Source organism: Elgaria multicarinata, chromosome 13, assembly GCF_023053635.1.
Source record: "Elgaria multicarinata webbii isolate HBS135686 ecotype San Diego chromosome 13, rElgMul1.1.pri, whole genome shotgun sequence".
NCBI classification, from domain to species: Eukaryota; Metazoa; Chordata; class Lepidosauria; order Squamata; family Anguidae; genus Elgaria; species Elgaria multicarinata.
Window position 1 is genome coordinate 28,992,879 of NC_086183.1, and position 22,059 is coordinate 29,014,937.

Consider the following 22,059-nt stretch of genomic DNA (forward strand, 5'->3'; position numbering starts at 1 on the left):
CACAATGCCAGTAGCCTGTCTAGGGATACGGTAGCTTCCTGTGTTAAGGGCACAGTCCTATGAATGTTGAGACAGAAAAAAGTCCTTCAACTCCAGCATGGTGGGTGGAAACTGCTTGGAGTTATAGGGTTTTTTCTGTCTAAACATGGACAGGATTGCACCCTAAGTTAGCTTTCCCGAATAGGCACCCAGATATGGCTTCATGCCACATTAGAGCAGCCTTCCTCAACCTGGGGCGCTCCAGATGTGTTGGACTGCATCTCCCAGAATGCCCCAGCCAGCTGGGGCATTCTGGGAGTTGTAGTCCAACACATCTGGAGCGCCCCAGGTTGAGGAAGGCTGCATTAGAGGGATGGCTGGAGAGGGCAAACATGTAAGAGAGATGATTCCCTAGACATACATCTTGAAGATGTATTTGATGGAGCTAAGACTGCCTGCCCATAGCACCGAAAGATACTTGGGATAAAATCTCTTCAGTTACGGAGGCCCCACTTACAGGGAGCACATTTATAATAATATTATAAACAAATCTTGCCTTTCCATTTTATTTCTAAAGCTACCGAAGCTGTTTACACAATAAAACAGATAAACCCACAAATATTAAAACAAACTAGAAACGCAGAAGATAAAAGGCATCTTTGAAGGATAAATATATTATCAGCCAAGTACACCCAAGTCCTGCCGGAACAACCAGGCCTTCGAATTGCATCTGAACACCAATAAAGAGGGTGCCAAGAAAAGATATCCTGAGGCAGGGCATGTCTAGACCTCACGGCATTCTGGGAGGGAAGGGGGAAGATCTCGCGGTATTCTGCTCGTGAGATCCTCCCCATCAGTCCACACATGGCGCACGACGTCCCGGGAGGATGGAGGACATTGCACCCACCATTTTGTTTTTTATTGAAGATGAGCACACAAGCGCTCCATCGAAAAGGTCGGTGTGGTTTTTTTTTTAAAAAAACAACCAGCTCCCCCCTCCCACCCCCAATGGGCACGGAGCTCCTTGCGAGGAGCCAGGACAAAGCTGGGACAGCCTCCCGCAGTCTTGGGACGATCCCGAGACCGCGGGAAAAGTAGGAATTAAAGCCGTCCCAGTTATCCCGGGGAAAGGGAGGGATCATCCCTCCATGCACCCGGGTTTCCCTGTGCGTCATGTGGACGCACAGGAATGATTCCGGGGCGATCCCCGGGATAATGACTTGTCTAGACATGCCCACAGTGAGTCTCCTAAGGGATGAGGCATGGGGAAACCTAGATTCAAACAAAACTCAGTAACAGCAGATCAAGTGGTAAACCTGTCTGGTCTATACTAGTACAGACTGGAGGTAGGGTGATCACATGATTTAAGGCTTTTTCATACCCAAATTCTCCCAGCCATGAATATAGAAAGTTAGCGTGTCAGGGAGATGGTTCTTTACAACTTTCTATATACAGGAATTTGTTGAATGCTCCTCCGTTTAAAAAAACGATGTGAGCCCCCACCCTCCAGCCCAAAGTGGTATAATCCAGACAACGGTTTATCATCTCATCTACTGTTTGAGAGAACTACACCCAAGTTTAATTTTAATTGGGTTTCCCCATGTCTCAACCTCAGCATCTGATCGAATGCATCTCATCCATTCACCAAGAGTGTGCCAAGGAACTGTCCTGAGAAAATTCAGGTCCCTTTTCATCTTAGAGCACCCATCATAGAAAAGGCTCTCTTCCCAGCTCTTGGGAAAGAGCAGGGCTTAGTGGTTTCAAAAGCAATAGGGCTGAAGTAACAGAACACCCAAGTGTTTGTAAAAAAATAAAACAAAAAGATCAAGAAAGCAACAGCTTACAAAAGGAGAAGTACAGGACTCGCGGGACCTATCCTGGGAGCAAACACAAGAGCAAGACAGGGTGGAAGGGTAGGCTTCAAACCAACATTTCTAGATCTTATTTTCTGGCTTTGCAACATAAGCTCTAGTAAATTCCAATAGGAGCAAAAAGATAGGATCATAATGAGATGAAAGCAGCAGTATAGAGTTGGATTACAGGGGATCCTCTCTTCGTAGATCCACTGAATGTGGTGTTAGGAGCAGGGATCCCTCACTGGCCACACAGGTGCCGGATCATCCTTGGGGACAGTGGAGAGGAAGGGGTTACAAGGCCACTGAGAAAGGGGAGGCTGATTAAACAGTAACAGGTGCCGCTGACCCAGGGAACAGCTGTCTCCACCATGGAAAAGGAGCCAGGGACAACCAAGGAATCAAAACAGGGAGGGGAGGGAGACAGACCAGGGCCCGTAGGGAAAGGCCAAGCACCAACAGAGACGCAAGCAGCAGAGAACTAATGGGAGAACTGTGTAGACATGGTGGGCATATTCTGTCCCACTGTCAGTTTGGCTGGCATTTGATCACCAGTTCAGAACTTGGGCCTCCTGGGATTCCAACCCTCTTTTTATTAAAGAAAAAGGAAAGCTTCTAGGGAAGCCTTGCAGCATTTGGGGAAATATCAGAAGCCAGAGACAAAGGACAAGAGGGGAATTTCAATCTCTTGAACAGTTTTCTGTTTCACTCTCTGCCACAGGTTCCCCAGTAACAAAGTCCCTTAGAAAAACTGGCTTCGGAAACAGAATAAGGAAATGTATGTGCATCTTTTTGTGCAAGCCACTCTGGTTAAGTCATACAATGTATGAAAATCAATTCATTTCTACTATTTATTTCTAGTTACAGAAAAATGAGGTTTCCTTGCTACCGATGTAGGATAATAATATTTTCCACATGCCCAGGCTACACAATGAAGCAGGCCTGGTGTGGGTCACAAACATTCTGACCTACGTCAAGACTTCTTTCCTGTACTGCAGGGGTGGGTAACTTGTGGCCCACCAGCGTTTAATCGCACGCCTGTCATGCTTGGTTTGCAGTTCTGCAGCACGGTACTCACAGGACGCCGTGCCTGTCCTGCAGTCACCCAGCCTCTTCCCCTCCATTTTCTGTGTTTTTCTAGAGTGGGGAAAGTCCGGTTTATTTCCTCCATGCAGGATTAACCCGCCCTTCCATTCCCATGTATTGCTTTCCTCGCGCTATGTCCTTTGTTGGGGGTGGGGTGCTTTGAAGGGAGGTCCTGCTGATGAAAGAGGACGAGGCGGTTCTCCTCCAGCATGCCATGTCGAACGAACGGACTCGTGCTAAGTTGGTTGAACGGACTTTCGCTGCTCCAATCCCACTCGCATTGCCCACAGAAATGGCACCCAGCCGATGAAACATTAAATTGGTAAAACGCTAGACAACAAAGCCACAGCAAGGGAGGGGGGAAGGAGCCCACGCCCGTCACAATGTCACAACCAATGAACTGGAAGGGGAAGGAAAGGGGGTGGGGTGGAGCGGGAGAGTAAACAAGCGAAAGGAGGTTTCACCGGTACAGTGCCGATACCACAAACCCACGTGAAAGGGACCATTAACTTGACGCGCTAATGAAACGGAGGTGGAAATCACAGAGGCAAACCAGGAAAAAAGTAGGTGTGATGGAGCCCACAGTCCAACACATATGGAGGGCAGCAAGTTGCTGGAGGGTGTTTTAGAATTTTGCACCAGACCTCTATGGTAGGGTGACCCTATGAAAAGGACAGGGCTCCTGTATCTTTAACAGTTGCATAGAAAAGGGAATTTCAGCAGGTATCATTTGTATGTATGGAGAACCTGCTGAAATTTCCTCTTCATCACAACAGTTCAAGCTGCAGGTGCCCTGCCCTCTTTTAAATCTGGTCACTCATCACCTTTAACTGTTGTGATGAAGAGGGAATTCCACCAGGTTCCTCATATATACAAATGACACCTGCTGAAATTCCCTTTTCTATGCAACTGTTATAGATACAGGAGCCCTGTCCTCCTTTTCATAGGGTCACCCTACTCTATGGGCCTGTTCAGACGACACGCTAAGTCACGATTAGGCTGCTAACCCTTTTGCAGCAAATGGTTAGTGAGTGTGTTTAAACAGTGGTTATGTAGCCACCATTGTTAGGAATGGTTCACACTATATGCTAAGTCATGGTTGCCATGACACACTAAGCCATAATGTTTAGCTCAAAATGCTTAACCACCATGGTTTAGCATGTCATCTGAACAGGGTCAAAGAGGTTCCAATTCTGGCTTGAAGAGCCAACTCTGGCAAGCCCATCACCCCAAGCATCACTGTTCCAGAAGAAAGGAGCTGAGATGTTGAGCTTCCATGTGGACAGATACAGGGCTTTTCATTATTTCTTTATTTCTTTATTTATTCATTATGTATTAATTTAAGCAGATTTATATCCCAACCTTGTGTTTCGGTCACAAAATTCAGGGCAGCTAGCAACTTTTTAAAAAATCCTGGCTCAGATTAAGCCTCTACTTCACCATGAATTAAGGACACACCCTGCACACAAAGAATACATGAAAGAGAATGCCAATCTTCGCCTGAGCATGCAAGGAGTTACATGGGGCCACAGGGGTGCAGTCATTCAAGACAGTCATGATAACACAGGATTCGCTGCAATAAAACAGATTAGACTGATTACATGTGTGAGGGGCAGAAAGGAGCTCAGCTTTGGCTCCCACTTACAGTTCTCTGTCTAGTGTTGTTGAGCTTAAAAAGGCCTGCCTGTATGTGGGTGGGTCTTGGAACAAAGACCCAGAGGAGCACAGTTCCTGCCAGGAACTTTGGCAATATCCTGCTTCTGCTGCAGGTGCTCCTGGAAAGGGAGGAGGGAGGATTGCGCTCCTATCCTGCAGGGAATCCCGTAAAATGGGCTTTTCCCTCCACAGCTCTCGTCTCCTCCTGCGGGGAGATATAGATGAAAGTGAAGCCAGGTTGTTTGTATGCCTCTGAATACCAGCTGATGCTATTGCATTCATGTCCTACTTGTGGGATCCCACAGGTCCCTGGTTGGCCACAGAATTCCTGGAACTAGATGGACCCCTGCTCTTAACTGGAAAGCATTTCTTATTCTGGTTTGCTTCAGTAGTTTTTGTTATAACTGTGAATTGGGCAGAAGCGAGGAGTGACTGTACTCAGGTTTGCCCATACATCCTGATTCTGTGTAAGCTTACGGAGAAAATTCAACTTTCTAAGAAGTTCAGCTTGTTATGTTCCTGGTTTGTTCCTCTTCATTTGTTTTTGTTTTTAAAGAAAAGTAACAAGATTCTTGCTCTAATGGCTGTGATGATATTAAAAGCACATCGGCAATCTCAGAATCCAAAGCATTGGATGAGAAAGACCTCCAGCGGTTAGGGCTTAGTTTTGATGCCTTACAGCCTCCCCTGTAATTGGCATAATCGGAATTTTACAAAACGGTAGAAATAAATTATGCAAGAGGGGAAAAAGCTTGCCTTACCCATCATGGTTAGCATAATGTACACAGGTCACAGAATTCAGCTCATCTTCTTGCAGCATTTGCATTATCTTGGCAGAGATTTTAAAAAAATATTAGCAGAGTATACACGCCGATGGTAGAGTCCCCCTAAGGCACATGCACAAGAGTGTTTGAAGGTACACTTAGTGGCACATGTGTCTGAGTGACACACACCTCTCGGTACGCTGGGCCACTTTCAACAGTTTGTGTGAGCTTGCAAAGCTCCGGGACACAGCTTCCCTGCAGCATGTGTGCAAGAGTGTTGCATGGCACATCCAGTGTGTACAGAAGCAGGTTCCTGGCATAGTTAGCACATGCATTCCAGAGGGTGGGAGTGGGGACTGGAATCCCACGAAGCTCCTTTGCTCTTTAGTGTCACGTTCAGAGTAAACGCCTCCTCAGATCCCGGCTGCCATGAGAAACTCTGGGAACCAAATGCCCAGCTATGAATAGCTTCAGCCCTTGGCTGGCTAGGGAGACTAGGCCCCAAATCCCCGGAGAAACTAAAAAAAGGCCCCGGTCTGCAAATAACCATGGAGCAAAGACTTCCGTGCTCTCTTCCCCTGACTCTGCCGTGCCTATCTAAGGATGAAAGAGAAGGCAGTGCCTTGGGGCACATTGTTTCTCTCCCTGACTCCCAGGGCAGCAATAAGAGCAAAGAATCAGCTCAGCATCCCAGGCGCGCTTGGGCACCCGCAGACACGCTTAACGAAGCCAGCTAATTAACATGGGGGTGGGGAACTAGAGCTTGCCTGGGATAAGTGCCGCCAAGTAGAGCAAAGAAAGGTGGAACTTTAGAAACTTCGAGGTGTGTGGGGGGGAGGACAAGGAGAACCGAAGTCCCCAATAAGAATTAGAACCAGATTTCCAGGGTTCTTGCCCCAGTTCTGAGAAGAAAACATAAGTGAGTGACACCATGAAGCAAAACCTGGGAGTCAATTCTCATCTAAATACATCTGGGCTCCAACCTGCATGTTGACCATGGTCTCAGAAACCCAGCCCCCTAATCCTAGATGTGTGCAGAAACAGCTGGCTATGGTTACTCAGTAGAACGATAAAAGCCCTCTATATATGCTCAGAGACACTACAGCACATGGCCATGACAATTAAAAAAAAAGTCCCATGGCCTAATATCTAAATCCTAGATATAGAGTAGACAGTTAAGAAAGTCAGGATTTAAAGCCAGGACTCCAGGGTTCCCCAGGATAATACAGGAATCTGGAAGAGTTTAGAACAAAGCCAAAATACCCGTAGGAGTCAAAATCCCTGGATTCCACTTTCCACTCTGTTGTTGTCTGACAATAAGTGACTCCTCTGAGTTCCTGGGGAATCTGTGTCCAAACTCCGCCACGGCCGTGTGTACTAGCAAAGAAAAATCATTAATTTCTACTCCACGATTTGAAAAGGTTACACGCTTCGCCAGATAAACACAATGCGGCCAGGGGGGGTGGACAAGCGAAGGAGTCACACAGAGTGAGAGAAATGGAGGGGGGGGGACACACAAACGGAGAGAAAGGGAAAGAGAGAGAGAGGAAAAGAGCGCGAAAAAATAGGCCTTGCTTCAGGGAGAAGAGGAGCCGGGGGCAGGTGCCAAGCAATGAAAGGCGTTCTTGTGGGACGGGAACAGGTCTCAACACACCTGAAACCACAGCCCTCCTACATAAAGGGGCTTTTAGAGGCCTTGATAAAAAAAAGGGGGGGGGGGGGAAACAATGCTAGGGGGATTATAAGCTTGCCAAGAGAACATGAGAGAGGGAGCGAAGTCCTCATGTAAGCCCCTGAAGGGCAAATTAGTGGCGTCCCCTTCTCCAAGTAATGTTGCCCCCAGCGGCTATAAGGGCCCCTTGAAGTGGCCAGACCGGTTGTCTGCCTTTGCCTGTTCAGGGATACCTAAGAGATGTTATCAGAGAAACAGGCAGCCAGAAGCGGAAGGGGGAGAGACGCGCCCGGGCCATGAGCTGACAGGATGGCACAGTGATTGCCACAGCAAGCAGGCCTTGGGCCTCCTTCACACGAACAAGCAGCATAGACGTGTACAGCACCATGCACGTTGATGGTGCCAAATAAAGAAATAATTAAAAGACACCGCACTCCATTCGCACCATCCTGGCAAGTGATCCATGGGGAGCAGAGAGAAACAGACACGACTAGGGTGACCATATGAAAAGGAGGACAGGGCTCCTGTATCTTTAACAGTTGCATAGAAAAGGGAATTTCAGCAGGGGTCATTTGTATATATGGGGAACCTGGTGAAATTTTCTCTTCATCACAACAGTTAAAGTTGCAGGAGCTATACTAGAGTGACCAGATTTAAAAGAGGGCAGGGCACCTGCAGTTTTAACTGTTGTGACGAAGAGGAAATTTCCCCAGGTTCTCCATTTTTACAAATGACACCTGCTGAAATTCCCTTTTCAATACAACTGTTAAAGATACAGGAGCCCTGTCCTCCTTTTCATATGGTCACCCTAGACACGACAGGCCCGACAAAATGGAAATGAGAGCAGGGGAGCGATGATATGATCCTGTTTTGCAACGACAGGCCTTGGGTCTACACGGCACCACTTGACATTGCCCAGAGTCCACGTGGCAATTTGGAACAGCACCAACCGCCACCACACTGTCTGTCCGCATGCTGCCCCCTGACCATACACACAAACACAGAATGGAGGCCACGGTGTGCGAGGTCTCTACACATGAATGTCTCGCCTCATGGAATGGCTGCCATGCAAAGGGAACTGGCCCCAAACTTGTTTCCTTACTTGCCCAACACAGCCAAGCTCTCACACAACATGAGCCAAAGCAATTTTCACACCTCATATGTTACGCATTGTGCCCAGGCAAAGCCAGCAGGCTACACCACCCTCATTCACAATACCCTCAGGCCAAGACACTAAGAGGCAGCTCACGATAATCCAAGCGCTACCTTTCCCCACGCCAAATCACTACCTTGCTTAATTCTATCTCCCCAGGCAGAGATATCTCAGCTTGGTATCATATTGGCCTAGTTCACAGACAAAGGTAAGCAGGGATTTATTTGTTTTTAATGCATTATGTCTGAACGCAGAATTCTGGCTTGTCTCTCCTCTGACAACCCAGAGTTGCAACCCAAGAACAGTGCCTGGATTACTACTCTGGCTTGTGGGGAAAGAGACAAGTCAGAGTTCTGAGTTCGGACAGAGCTGACCAAGCCAGGAACGGAGCATCCCTGGCTTGTTTAGTCACGCCCATTGACAAGAGGAACCAAGTGGGAATGATCAAGCCAGACACATTTTTTTAAAAAAAACCTGAGTTTCCTTTGCATGCCAAATAGGCCATTCCCATATTTTTCATCCTCTCAAAGCCAAATTAGCCTTTAATTTTTCCTCCTTTTTAAAATAAAATAAAAAAGCAGACTAGAGAGAGAGGCACTGGACAGATGACAGACTGGGCAAAGATGTTGAATTGGATGAAGGCAGGTGTAATTCCCTGAAATAACAAGAAGAAGATTAATTGAGGGAAATAGTAGAGTAGCTATCAAGGAGCAGAAGAGTTTACAGACTGCCAATGAATTTCTCCTTCTGGTTTTAAAGCTTTTCTACATATGTATGAGGACTAGAAATTCAGTTTTTAAAAACACAAATTCTCCCAAAAGTGTATGTTTTACTCTTGATTTCAAACATTTATATGCCGCCTTTCCTAGTAAAATCATATAAAAACATCACAGCCTAAAAACACAGCAGCAAAGCAAAATAATAAACAGGAGGCTTAAAAAATAAAGCGACAAGGAGCAAACGCAACCATCTGTCTGTCAAAAGCTCGATGGGCCCATCAAAGATAACACTTCGTGCTTCTTTGCATTCGCCACCAATTGAGTACCTGCCATTCAATTTAGTATTACCCTTTTTAACTTCTGCCATATGTATGCATTGAATGGGTAGGGGGAAAATATCTGTTTACCTCTTTAACCATCTCAGTTGGAGTGGTACAAGCAATCATTCACCAAGTGGTAACTTATCATGGCAGGCATATGACCACATAGGGAGCTGGCCATCTGTAGTATTTCCCCACACAGTTGGGGAGAATTTTACAACACATCTGCACCCCATCAGTAATCTACGCAAGCAGGAGAATGATAAAAACCCTCACAACACAAAAGAACAGCTCCATCCACGGTCCAAAAATTAAGTCACAACTTGATGCTTAAATATATTCACCATCAGTAGAGTACAAAGGGACTGTTAAAGGATGTTAACAGCAACTAATCCATTTTAAGCAATCTTGACTATATGCCCTTACGCTGTGAATCCTTTGAAGAGATTAATCCCTCTCTTTTTATCCAGTTGATTTAGATATTTATCAGTTTATAGCTCACTTTTTTTAACTATGTCTCCAAAGCAGTGTACAACACTGATAAAATACCTCCCCACACACATTGAAAATTCAGCATTAAAACCACGAGGAAGTTATCTAAATTAGGGATGTGCTCCGCTTCTCGAATCGGAGAAGCAGGAGCGGAGCGGGGGGCTTCGCCTACCCTAAAGGCGGAGGCGAAGAGGATTGGGGGGCCAGCGGAGCGTTGCGGAGCGGATCGAGGTGAAGGCGGATCCTTCGGGCGGCAGCGGGGCCCGGTAAACCCCCCTCCCTCCTTTCCCTTACCTGCATCCGTCCGCGGTCCCTCGGCTTCTTCAATTGAGCCCGCTTGCGGCCCAGACTTCCTGGTTGAGCCATGGGCTCAATTGAAGAAGCCAAGGGACCGCGGACGGATGCAGGTAAGGCCCCCCTCCCCCTTGGTCTCTGCAGGTAAGGGAGAGGAGGGAGGGGGGGCTTACTTGGAGCCACTCCCCTCCACTGCGGAGCTCCGATTCGGAGCCAGAGCTCCGCGGCGAAGAGGAGCGGACTATGGGCGGAGTGGCACGGAGCGGAGCGGGCCGATCCGAAATTTTCGGATCGGCCCGCGGGGCAGATCGGGGGGTCCGTGCACACCCCTAATCAAAACACAAAATTTATCTCCTTGTCTTGGGCCCTTCTGATAGACTAGGGCTGTGAATACAGATGAAGAAGGTAGGAGTAACACCAAGTATACGCTATGCCACGAAAGGCCTGTAAAAGGGGAAATGAAACCAGGGAGGATTCCTAGGGTCATCCAACTTCTCCACATGGGCAGGGCCAGCATAAGAATCTGGCAATCTTGTTCCAGACCCCAAGTGCCACAGCAGTGTCCACCACTGATGTGTGCCATAGCGCCTCCTACAGTATATATGGCGCTCAGAACAACCCCAGGCAGCTGGGTCTAGCAGCCATTCCCCACAATAATTTATGTATTTATTTATTTATTTAAATAGCCGGAGCTCTCTGGGCGGTTCACAATAACCCTATCATACCACCACTTGGGAGTACAGTGAGAAATTAAAAGATGTGGCTACGATCAATTGCCCACTGCTATCTGGAGCGCTGCTGTCCACCAAAAGATAAGCTTGCCGGGACCAATAATGGAGGAGGCGGGCCGCCAAAAAGCCCTTTGCCCAGGGCCTCCTCGAAGCCTGGAGCTGGCCTTGCACAGGGGCATATTCCACACCTCTTTCCTTGTATCCGGTTGTTGAGAGATAGGAAGGAACTGCTGTATCTTTCTTCTTTCAATAAACATTATACGAAAGGGTGAGATCTTTGGAGGAGAGTGAGGAAATGCAGAAGTTGGAAAGAGTACATGAGAGCTTAATCCAGTGCCAGCCCTACCGTTAGACAGAGTGAGGCAGTCGCCTTGGGCAGCAGATTTGGGGTATCATAAAAGGGCAGCAAATCATTAGTTATTTACTTGGTTGTTGTTGAGGTGCTCATGGGATGTTCTCCCTCACATACTGAAATAACTTGGCCAGGTGTGGATGCTATGAAATGGTGAGTACGCCATTTTCTGCTCTGCCTCAGGCAGCAAAATATCTTCAGTTAGTCTGGCTCAATCTCAGACAGTTTTCAGTTCTGGAAGAGGTATAGAGTGTGGTTTTGAGAATGTGCAGAGTGTACTTCTCACAAAAACCAGAAACCAGGACAAACAGCCTACTCTCACACAACCCGAACTGGGGACAAGATTTCCAAAATACTACTACAGTGCCATTCTGAGCCTGCAGAATTCAATTCAGAGAAGATAGGCCTGGACTAAACACAGCATGCTGACCTGGAGAGGCCTATGGTCCAATCCAGCAGGGCCCTTCTTACGTTCTTATACAAAAGGCAAGTCTACACTAAGGGAGGGGAGGGGCAGGATCTCGTGATATGCTAATGCGAGATCCTCCCCTTCAGTCCACATGCGCCACGCGAAGTTCCGGCCATCGCGCCCGTCGTGGCAGCCATTTTAAAAAAATAAACAAGAATTGCTGGAGGACACTCGTGCTCCAGCAAAAATTACAAGGTAAAACAAAACCAAAAAACCGCTCCCGCTCCCCTCTTCACCCCCAATGGGCACGGAGCACCTGAAGAGCTCTGTACCCCGTTCCTGGCTCCTCGCATTTACTCGCGAGGAGCCGGGATGAAACTGGGACGGCCGCCCACAACTTCCGTGGTCTTGGGACCGCAGGAAAAATTGGGCTAACAGCCATCCTGGTTATCCCAGGGAAATGGAGGGATCTTCCCTCCCTGCCCCCAGGATCCCCTGTGTATCATGTGGATGCACAGGAATGATCCTAGAGCGATCCCCGGGATAAGGCATGGTGTAGACATGCCCATAGTTTCTACATAGGCTCGAGCCCCAGAACTCCTCCTTTTACAAATTGAGCCCTAGATAAGAAAGCTTGCGGAGGGCATGTGGGTTTAGAAGACCATAAAAACAGTCTTTTTTGACCCCAAATCTCTAATAAGCTGCCAGAGATTGCTTCTCCCTGTTGCAAGGTAGGAATTGCCCTGCAAGTTGCTTGAAGTGGCAAAAGGAGTGGTTCCTTGCAGACAGAGCCCAGGAGGCTGGGAAAAGCTAACGCAGGGAACCTGGAATGCAAGAGGCAGGGGCTGAGCAAACAACCAGCTGGGACATGTTTGGGTAAGAGCATCCCTCCCAGTACTCCAAGCTGGGGGAGGGGGCTGGTGACTAAGGAGTGATTTACAAGCCACCCCTACTCCTCCTGCTGCCTGGGCATCCTCTGCCTCATTCCAACCTCCTCCCTCCCACACCCAACATACACCACTTTGGCATCCAACCCTACTCAACCTTCTAAAGAACCAGTTATATAAACATTTTCCCTTACTGCCAGCCTCTGGCATCTACAAGATCCGGTGCCAGAGGTCCATGACCCATGGTATTCTGGAGCCCTGAGAAAGAGAAGTTAAAACGAGTAGAAACGGAGCTGGTGGCATTAGGGAGCCCTGGGTTCTCTCGCTGGCTAGGAAGGAAACTTAGAACTCAGAGAAAGCTCTGTAGAACCAGTTTTCTCTGTCTTGAGTGGGGATCAGCTCTTTGCTCCTATTCTTTGCTGATGACTGAAAACTAGGTTGCATCTCTTGGTTGATCCAAAAAGGGGGGGAAATGAACTGCTGAGGCTCAACCCAGCATGGAAGCCACACCATCTGAGATGGTCTGTGGTCCCTTAGAGATGAGAAACTCTGCCCATGCCAGATGACACTCTTCTTCAGTATTAATTTACATACTCCAGACAGTGCTCAGTCCTGGCATACCAAAAAAAAAAAGGCTCCCTGCAATGAGAATGTTCATGAGGACTAGACTAGATAGCACTTAGCAGTCTTTACAATCCAGATCATTACAGTGTAGTATTTAAAGGCTGAGCTCCTTAGGGGGATGTTTTAAATGAAAGTTTCCAGATGGGGGGGAAGGTTCAAAGCTGCGCTAGGCACGCTATATTCAGAGACTAGGGAGCACAAGTATGGAACCAGAGTTTTGTATTTATTCCATATTAGCTAACCTGAAATTAAATAGTCATATCTTGTATATGTGATGTTACTCGACTGAAGCAGGTGTAGGTAGGATAGGATCCGAAAAACCACCATTCCCCACTGTTTCTATTACCCATTTGGGGAAAGGATGTTTAGCAGAGGTTTATGGAAGGGTTACTAATGGTTACAACCTTCCACCCCCAAACACACACACACACACACACACACACGTACATTTCCTCATTTAATTATGTTTCAAACAATTCTTTCTCATCTCATCACATCACATCAGAGATGACCATGAGTCACTTAAGACCGATCAAGTCATTGCTGAGCAAGGAAATGCCAGGAAAAGAGGGGTGGTGGCCAAGATATGCAATAATATAAGTTCGGGAGGGGGAGAGTGGATGAGAAAGGGGAAGAGCAGAGGGCAAGGTGTCTGCAAACCCCCTCCTCCATATTATCTTAAGACTCTGACCTTGCAGACATCCTGACTGCAACCTCCAGACAGTCTCCCCATCCCCCCCCTTCCGCAACCTGTTTTTTGTAACATCTTGCCCGATGAAGAGATCTGGAGATCTCGAAAGCTTGCACATTTGTCTTTGTGATCTTTGAGTTGGCCTAATGAAGCGATTATACCAATATGGATTATTGTTCTTTTCCTTACGGCCAACACCGCTGCCTTTGTTTTTTGGTATGACTTACTGCTACAGTATCCTCATTGGTGTCCTTAAATCTCGCAGAGCGGAAAATATTAATTGGAGAAGTGGTGTGCAGAGAGGGGTGGGGAAAGGAGGGCAGAACGGAGGAGGCATAAGGAAAAAGGGCTGCAACCAAGCCCCAGCCCACACCGGGACTCCCATGCGAGCGCACGCATGAGCACCAGAGCGTTCAAGAGGCTACACTGCCAAAGTTCCTAGAAGACATCTCTCAGACATGCACTCAAAAACACGCACTCTCTTCAGTTCCGCTGCGCCCGGTCGCCTGTTATTACACCCTCACACCCCAACCAGTCTTTCCCACCATCTCCAGAACCGAGCCCAGCCTTCGCCAGCCCTGCCCCACCTACACCCCCATTCATTTCTGCCTCTCTTTGGGGACTGGGGATGAGAAAGACTCCTGCCCCCCCCTTCCTGGCCACTAAAAGCCATTTGTTCAGCAGCGACCTGGTCCTCTTCAGTTGACTCATAAGCACGGGCGATGCGATGAGAAAAGATGGCTTGAAACGGAATGAAACGAGGAAAAAGTAAGTGCGTTTATTTGGGGGCGGAGGCTTGTAGCCTGAAGTAACGCTTCCACAAACCTCTGCTAGCTACCCTTTCCCCAAAACAAAAGGGACCCTCCACGGCACACAGAGAGACACTTCTCCGGGGTGAGGAGGCAAGTTGCCGACTGGCTATTCTCGGGAAGAGTGGGGAGGGGGGCCGGGGGGAAAGGCAGATCGCAGGTGCAAAGCACGCGCCCCCCCCCCCAAATCCTTCCTTCCCTACGGCAGAAGAGGAAAAGTTCTCGCCCCAGAGTATTGATGGGATCGGGTTCTCAGAAACCGGGGAGGGGGGCGGTCATGGCAGGGTGGGTCAAGAGGAAGGGGAGGAGCTGTAGCCACGGGTGGAGGGGGGGCAGCAGGTGAATCGAAGGCGTTTAAATCGGGGAAGGTGGGAGGAAGGGATGGGGCGAGGCGAGGCGAGGGGTTGGTCGCCTTGAGCAGTTGGCCGAGAGTTCGGCTCGCCTCCCGCCCAGGGCGCACGGAGCCCTCTGGAGGAGGGTGGCCATGCCCTGGGGCGCGCGGATCTCCGCCGGCTCCTTCCCCGCCCGCGGCCGCCTTCCCTGCCCTCCCGGTCCGCAGGGGCGAGGGGGCTGCCCTCCGCTCCTTACCTGGGCAGGCGAGCAGAAAGAGCCACAGCAGGAGGCCCTGCAAAGGGAGCGTCTTCGGGGAGCCGGCGGAGCCCATGATGCGCGCTGTCGCCGGAGGAGCGCCTGCAACTCGACTCCAGCAGCAAAGCCGCCGCCGCCGCTCACTCGCCCCTTCTTGCCCGGCTCCCCGGCCCGCCCCCCGGCCCGCCCCCAGCGGCTCAGCCCAATCCCCAGCCGCACCCCCCCCCTTTCCCTGCCTGCGAGCGAAATCTCCTCGGCCGGCGGAGGGAGGGGATGGAGGAGGACGCCGTTCTCGGTCAGCCATCCCCAAGAGTGACCCGGCCCTCGACGAGACCGCCGACCGACCGACGGGCGCTCCCTGTCTTCCTCCATCAATGGTTACTTGCTTTGTAAAATGAGAGGTGCCGGGGCTTACTTTGAGTCACTGCTCAGCCAGTCCTGGCTGGCACGTCTTTTCATTGCTTCGATTGAGACTGATGCCTCTGAGCGCGTGCAGAGCGCCCTTCTCCTCGCCACCCACACCAGAAATTTAAAGCGTGTGTTTGTTTGTTTATTTATTTATCTAGATATTGTACCTTACCTTTCAGCTCAGGCTATAAAAGCCACACACAAAAACATCCAATGACTTATAACAACCACAAAACAATTAAAAAACGGACGCTATCAGGCTAGAAAAAGTTGAAATATGTCCATAGCAGAGAGAACAGGAAACTCAGATCAGAACAAAGACTTTTTCGCCCTTCCCTGGAAATAATGGAAAACCAGTTGGGCTGGTGGGTAGAGAATGTGGGAGCCCCACAATTTGGGAACAGCATTGGGGCATAGAACAAAGTCATTTTCCCAAAACGTTTTTGGGTCAGTGGGCACATTTGACCAGGGCTACCATGGGGGTGGGGCTTACCATGGTGGCCATGGCCAGTTCCCAGAAGGCAACTGGTGAGACTAAGGCCTTCGCTAGACCTAAGGATTATCCCAGGCAAATGGAGGGGTCGTCCCTGCCTGCTCCTGGGATCCCCTGTGTGTCATTTGGATGCACAGGGATGATCCCGGGACGATCCCAGGATATAGGCCTGGTCTAGCCATGGCCTGCGAAAACTAACCTGTCCAAGAACAAGGCAGAGGTGAGTCCTGGGCAGGATCTACACTACTGATTTATAACCGTTTATAGTAGTTTTGACAACTGCTCAGGCCCAGGACACATTACAGATACCGTTTTCAAACCGTTTTCATAGTGTTATATCCTGCTTGGTGTAGATCTGATCCTTTCAGCCCATCACTTTGCAGTGTGCCTCCTCCCAGGTACAACAATAACAACACCTTCGGAAACTGGGCCTTCCAAAATACATCCACACCAACATCCAGAAAGCAGTGATACTTAAAATACGTTCTATAGTCAGGAAATTTTTGAATCAGTAAAAGAGCATGACCTGGCAAAACCTGTCACGTTCATCTAGAAAAACCGCCACAAGCGAGAAAAGAGAGATGATGGTGGTGGTGATGATGATGATGATGAAGAAGAAGAAGATTTAATAAAAATCAAGATAGGCAGGGACTGGGTACCAACCTGCACCATTTGGGAGGCCCTAGAAACAAGGCCTCAGTTTACAAATGTAGTAGGCAGACTAGGCTCACGTGGGAGGAAAGTGTCTTTCAAATAACCCGCTCCCAAACTGTTTTAGAGTGTTCTAGGTATTAATGAGCACTTTGAATTCCACCCAGAAAGAAATTGGCAGCTGGTGCACGTTGAACCAAAGCAGAACAATATGTTCCAAAATGCCAACCCCAATCAACCACACCGGCTGCTGTATCTTGCCCTGGCTGAAGCTTCCCAGCACTTTCCAAAGGCAGCCCCACGTAGAGTGCACGACAGTAATCAAATCTGGACGTGATCAAGGCATATGTGGCAGAATCCAGATCTGCTTCCTCTAGGAAAGAGCACAGCAGCTGGCACTGTAACCGAAGATGTGCACATTCACTTGCAGCCACAGCCGTCACCTGAGCACCCAGGAGCACATGCACAGCCATGCTGCAAACCTAATCCTTCAAGGGGAGGGCACACCCACCCACAACAGGCCGCACAATGAACATGGAGTGCTTTTACTACTGCCCAACAGCACACTTCTCTAGCTTCTTCTTCTCCAGATTCTTGGCTTGCAAACCCACATCCAGCCCATCGCTACCACAGGCCTTTATTCTGGACTTCCACAGCCTCTGTAGAAAAAGAGAAATAGGTCACAACTTTCTAGAAACTCTGTAGTTATGCCGCATTGGGGAAGGGGAAATATATGGAGTAAAATGATTAATTGGGCAGAGAGAGAGAGAGAACATTTGTCACACATCTGGGATTAGAGATAAAAGTCTGCCATGTCAGAACATGTGAGTTTCAGGATGGCTGCCTTAAAGACTTTTTAGTTTCATAATCATGAATCTTCCAGGAGTCAAGCCTTCTACATTATCTCAAAACTCAGATATGTTGAAGAATGCCATGGTCTCACAGGGGTGCAAGTCGTACTCTGCATTTGCTCAGGTGCAGTCTTCATTATTGCTACTTTACACACACACACACCTCTCACCCCCCACACACACACACCTCACCCACACACACACACACTGTTGATTCCTGCAAACCTCCCAACATAGACTAACTTCATCATAAAAGTATTACCCCATATGGATTTGGGAGTTTTGTCTAATGGCCGATGTGGGTGCCTTTGTTTTTTGGTGCAACTTCATCACTGACTCCCTACATATCCATTCTCACAATTCTTCACTACCGCTGCCTCCCCTCCGTTCCAACCCAGCCTCCACAGCAGTGCCTTTTAAATGTTTGTACCTTTCAGGAACCCGTCTCAGAATTAGTCATTGGACAACGAACTCCTGAACATCTGTCATAGAGGGAATCCCTGCACATTGCAGAAGGGCATATTTTAGGATTTACACCCAGGCTAGATCTACACCAAGCAGGATATAATACTTTGAATGTAGTGTGAAAACGGTATATGGACTATGTCATGGGCCCCAACAGTTGTCAGTGCACTTCAATCCCGTTATAAAGCAGTAGTGTAGATCCTGCCTCAGTTCATGCAAGATGCTGGCGGTGGGATGTGTGTGTGGGATGTGTGTGTGGGAAGGACGTTGGATGGCACAAGATCATCCCTACCTCTTTGCAGTGTCCAAAACAGAAGACGTGTAAGAAAAATTTGACTAGAAGCCTGACAAGTCCTATCTGCAACAAAAGGTTGCAGCGTGGAGTGCTGCCATTCAGGGTTTCCAGCCAACCAGCCAGCCTCTTTTCCAGGATATTCCATTACATTGCCCCCATGCCACCCCGGTTTTCCTTGTCTTGCTGCCCAACACTCAGCTTTTGCTGCCCACTGAGCATGCTCAGTCACCCTTGGCCTTTTGGCCAGGGTGGGGCGGGGTGGCCCTCTTCCCCTTGCTGTTGTTTTCTAAAGATGTTTTGCACTTCTTCAAACCATGGGGCTTCCCCGAGCCTGTGGATACCTCCCCCCTCTTGTGCACAGATGAGTCCATTTTGGCTATATAATGAGTTCACTATTGATATACACTCTATATTAATAGTGAATTCATTCTCCAAGTGTGGATCCTTATATAGAATACCCTTTTCCATCCACAGCTTCCTTCCTCTGAAAACGGACTCCACGGACCACACACACGGCTTTCTCCCATCCACACCTCTCCTTGTCTTGGTATCCCGTCAAGCTGCTTGGCTCCATTGCAAGGTCAGAAGCCGCTCTTAGCCTTCCCTATCAGGCCCAACAGGATCAACGGTGATTTAATTCCTGCCCGCAATGAATCCTATGGCAAACAGAGAGCCCAGCTGTCCCAACCAGATAGGAATGGCTGAAGGTCAGCCAGTCAAAACAGAAAGGAGGAGGGAGAATGGGTAAACAGAGCAGGTTAAAGGCCTGGGGAATTCCTGGCAGGCTCTTGTACGGTGCCTGTATTATCTTCTTCTTCTTCTTCTTCTTCTTCTTCTTCTTCTTCTTCTTCTTCTTCTTCTTCCTCCTCCTCCTCCTCCTCCTCCTCCTCCTCCTCCTCCTCCTCCTCCTCCTCCCCTCCTCCTCCTCCTTCGAAAATGGAGCAAATAGCAGCTTTGTGGAGAGAGCACAGGGGAGATAGAACGCGCCATCTATCAGCACTGAGCTTGGATCAAAATTGGAGCGCTGCTTTGAAATTACACACACACACACACATACGGCAATTTGACCATGCATCCTACTTTGCCGCCTCCACACCCATCCACACCCAACTCAATGTTATTCTGACAGCTGAAAGCTGGAGGCGCAAGCTTTGAGCTGAAAGCCCCGAGTAGGGTGGCCAGGTGTCCTCTTTTGTAGAGGACAGTGCTCTGTTTGAAGGGCAGCAAAGTCCCAATTCCGGTTTAAAGAAAAAGAACCATCAGAAGAAAGAGATGGGCCTTGAAGGTGCCCATTAACAGCACCTGAACAGGCAGGCACACAGTTCACCTGGTCACACTGCTCTGCACTATGGGGAGAGAATAATAATAATAATAATAATAATAATAATAATAATAATAATAATACCTGCCTCTCCCTCTGGATCGAGGCAGGGAACAACATCAAATACAAAAATACTATAAAATACATAAAACTGGTTAAAACATATAAATGCAATGTATTTCTATTTAAATTATAATTAATTATTTCTAAACATCTGTCTGTCCTATCTATCTATCTATCTATCTATCTATCTATCTATCTATCTATAGTAGCATATGTCCATTTTATGCAAATCATCCTCTTTTGTCGTCATTTTTGTTGATTCACAAGTGGCCACTTCTAAGGTCTGGCTTCCAGTATTTTAACTACTACTGTAGTATACATAACACTAGCCTGGTTCAGACAACACGCTAAACCATGCTTGTGTTGTCTGAACCAGGCCAGTGTTGATTACTTGTACTGGCCATGTTTTCAGGGGGAGACCACATAAAGTCAGACCATTAGTCCATGCAACGCACCGATGTACTAAGAAGACTCATTCCCAAACCTGCTGCTTGAAATGCTGCATAGAACAACCAGGACTGAACCTAGGCCCTTAACCATGCAAGGCATGTGCTGTACTATTGCACTCCTCCTATGACACCAGTGTGTGATGTGAGTTGTACACCTCAGAATCTCCTGAAATGGCCCAGAGCAGAGGGGAGGGAATATGGCTATTCTCTCTACCTGCTTGCATGCAGCCACACATAACCTGAGAATTTATCAACCTCTGTGGCATTTGCAAGGGATCGTGGGGCCAAGCTCTTCTGTCATGCTGCACAGTCACTTAGAAGAGCAAGATGTTGGGGTCAGCCTCAGCGGGAATTCTTTGACAAACAGCTCACCAGGTGGTTCAGTAAAACTCTGTTCCTGGACTGGGCAGAGGATTGATGATGGAACATGTACACACACACACACACACACACACACACACAAAATTTAAAAACAAACAACTCCCTGCACATAGTTTTCAAAGTGTAGGCATTTTTTTCTTGAAGAAGTGTCCAATCATGGTATGACAAATATGCAGTCTGTAGAGGTACAATCCAGGAACAGTTTTTCTCCACAGGATGAGCTGTTTAGAGTGGGAGTAAGGAACTTTTTTCTTATTGTGGGCCATATTCCCTCAGGGTGGTCGCATGCCAGTGCTGGGTGGGAGTACCCATTTGCTCTCTGATGCCCCCTCTGTGTGACACCCTCTCTCTTCCTGATGCCCCCTATCTCTTTCTCTCTTACTCACTGACACCCTCTCTCTCTCACACACACACTCTCTCTCTCTTTGTGTGATGTCCTCTTTCTCTCTCTGATGCCCCTTCTCTCTCACTTTGTCTGACACACTCACACCCACTGATGCCCCCTCTCTGATTTTCTCTCTCTCTCTCTCTCTCTCTCTCTCTCTGACACCCCCAGGACTGGGGCTACCATTAGGCCAACTAGGCAGCCACCTAGGGTGCAGACCTCAGAGGGGCACAGTACTGACCTTTAAGGGTCACAGTTTTACACAAATTAGCTGTTTTTTGCCTAGAGCACAAAATAGTCTGGCACCGGCCCTGGACACACACACACCCCAACTCTCCTTCACTCCCTCCCCCCACTCGCTTTCTCTTCCTCATGCCACAGACTGCTGTGGAAGGCACATATCAATATCGCAAGAGGTTTGAACTGATAGCTTGAAGAGAGCTTTTGCAACTCGGCAGAGGGTTGCCCACCCCTTGTCTAGAGACCTCTTAGATCCCAGAAGGATCACGGCTCCCCAACATCCTGCTTGAAACGCAAGTCAATTTTCCTAAGCGGTTGGGACAGAGGTCCATTCTTAACTTGAGCCGGTCCACAGCCTTTAGAATCTCTTTTTAATCATGGCCTGGTGTTGGACCATCCAAAGTGATGGGAGTTTCTGAGCATGTGCATTGCCACATTTTTTTTTAATTTAGTGAGGGGAAGGAGGGCTTCCAGACAGACTTGGACACTGCTGGCATCATAGCTTTTGTTGTGTTGTTGTAATTAACCATTTGCATTAGGCATGTTCCTGAAATTTTTTGCACTAGACCAATTTGACTCCCACCTCCAAGTGAAGTGTCCTTGTGGCCCAAGTCATTACCTTGAGAGGTTCTGGCTAGGACACCAGTTCTAATTCAAATGTCTCCTTCCTTCTTCCATTACCCAGCCTTTAATGACGGAGGGAAATTTCCATCAACATTGGAAAACGTTACAAAGAGAGGAAGGGGGGGGGATATTCTTTGAAGAGGGACGCTTCTTAGGAAATAGCAAGCAGGTGGCAAACTAATTTTGCCAGTTCCGAGATAGCTACACTTTCTGTTCCTGTATCTAAATAGCACCTTCAAAAAGGGTTGGGTGTTTTTTTAGTCAGTCAAGAGCATTTATATCCACTTGCAGCGTCAACTAAGGTAAACAGTGTCATCTCAGGAAGTGGAAAGATTATGGCTCTTCCACTCTAAA

At 48.2% G+C, this 22,059-nt stretch overlaps 1 protein-coding gene across 2 annotated transcripts in view; it reads right to left on the minus strand.

Annotated features, from left to right (window-relative positions):
• BCAM (basal cell adhesion molecule (Lutheran blood group)) overlaps positions 1-15,193 on the minus strand; it is a 59,972-nt gene extending 44,779 nt beyond the window's left edge. For both annotated transcript variants that reach the window (XM_063140454.1, XM_063140453.1), the window contains exon 1: positions 15,080-15,193. In XM_063140454.1, coding sequence (XP_062996524.1) covers positions 15,080-15,155 — 76 coding nt within the window. In that variant the 5' untranslated portion in view covers positions 15,156-15,193. The remainder of the gene's footprint in view (positions 1-15,079) is intronic.
• Positions 15,194-22,059: the final 6,866 nt, after the last annotated feature.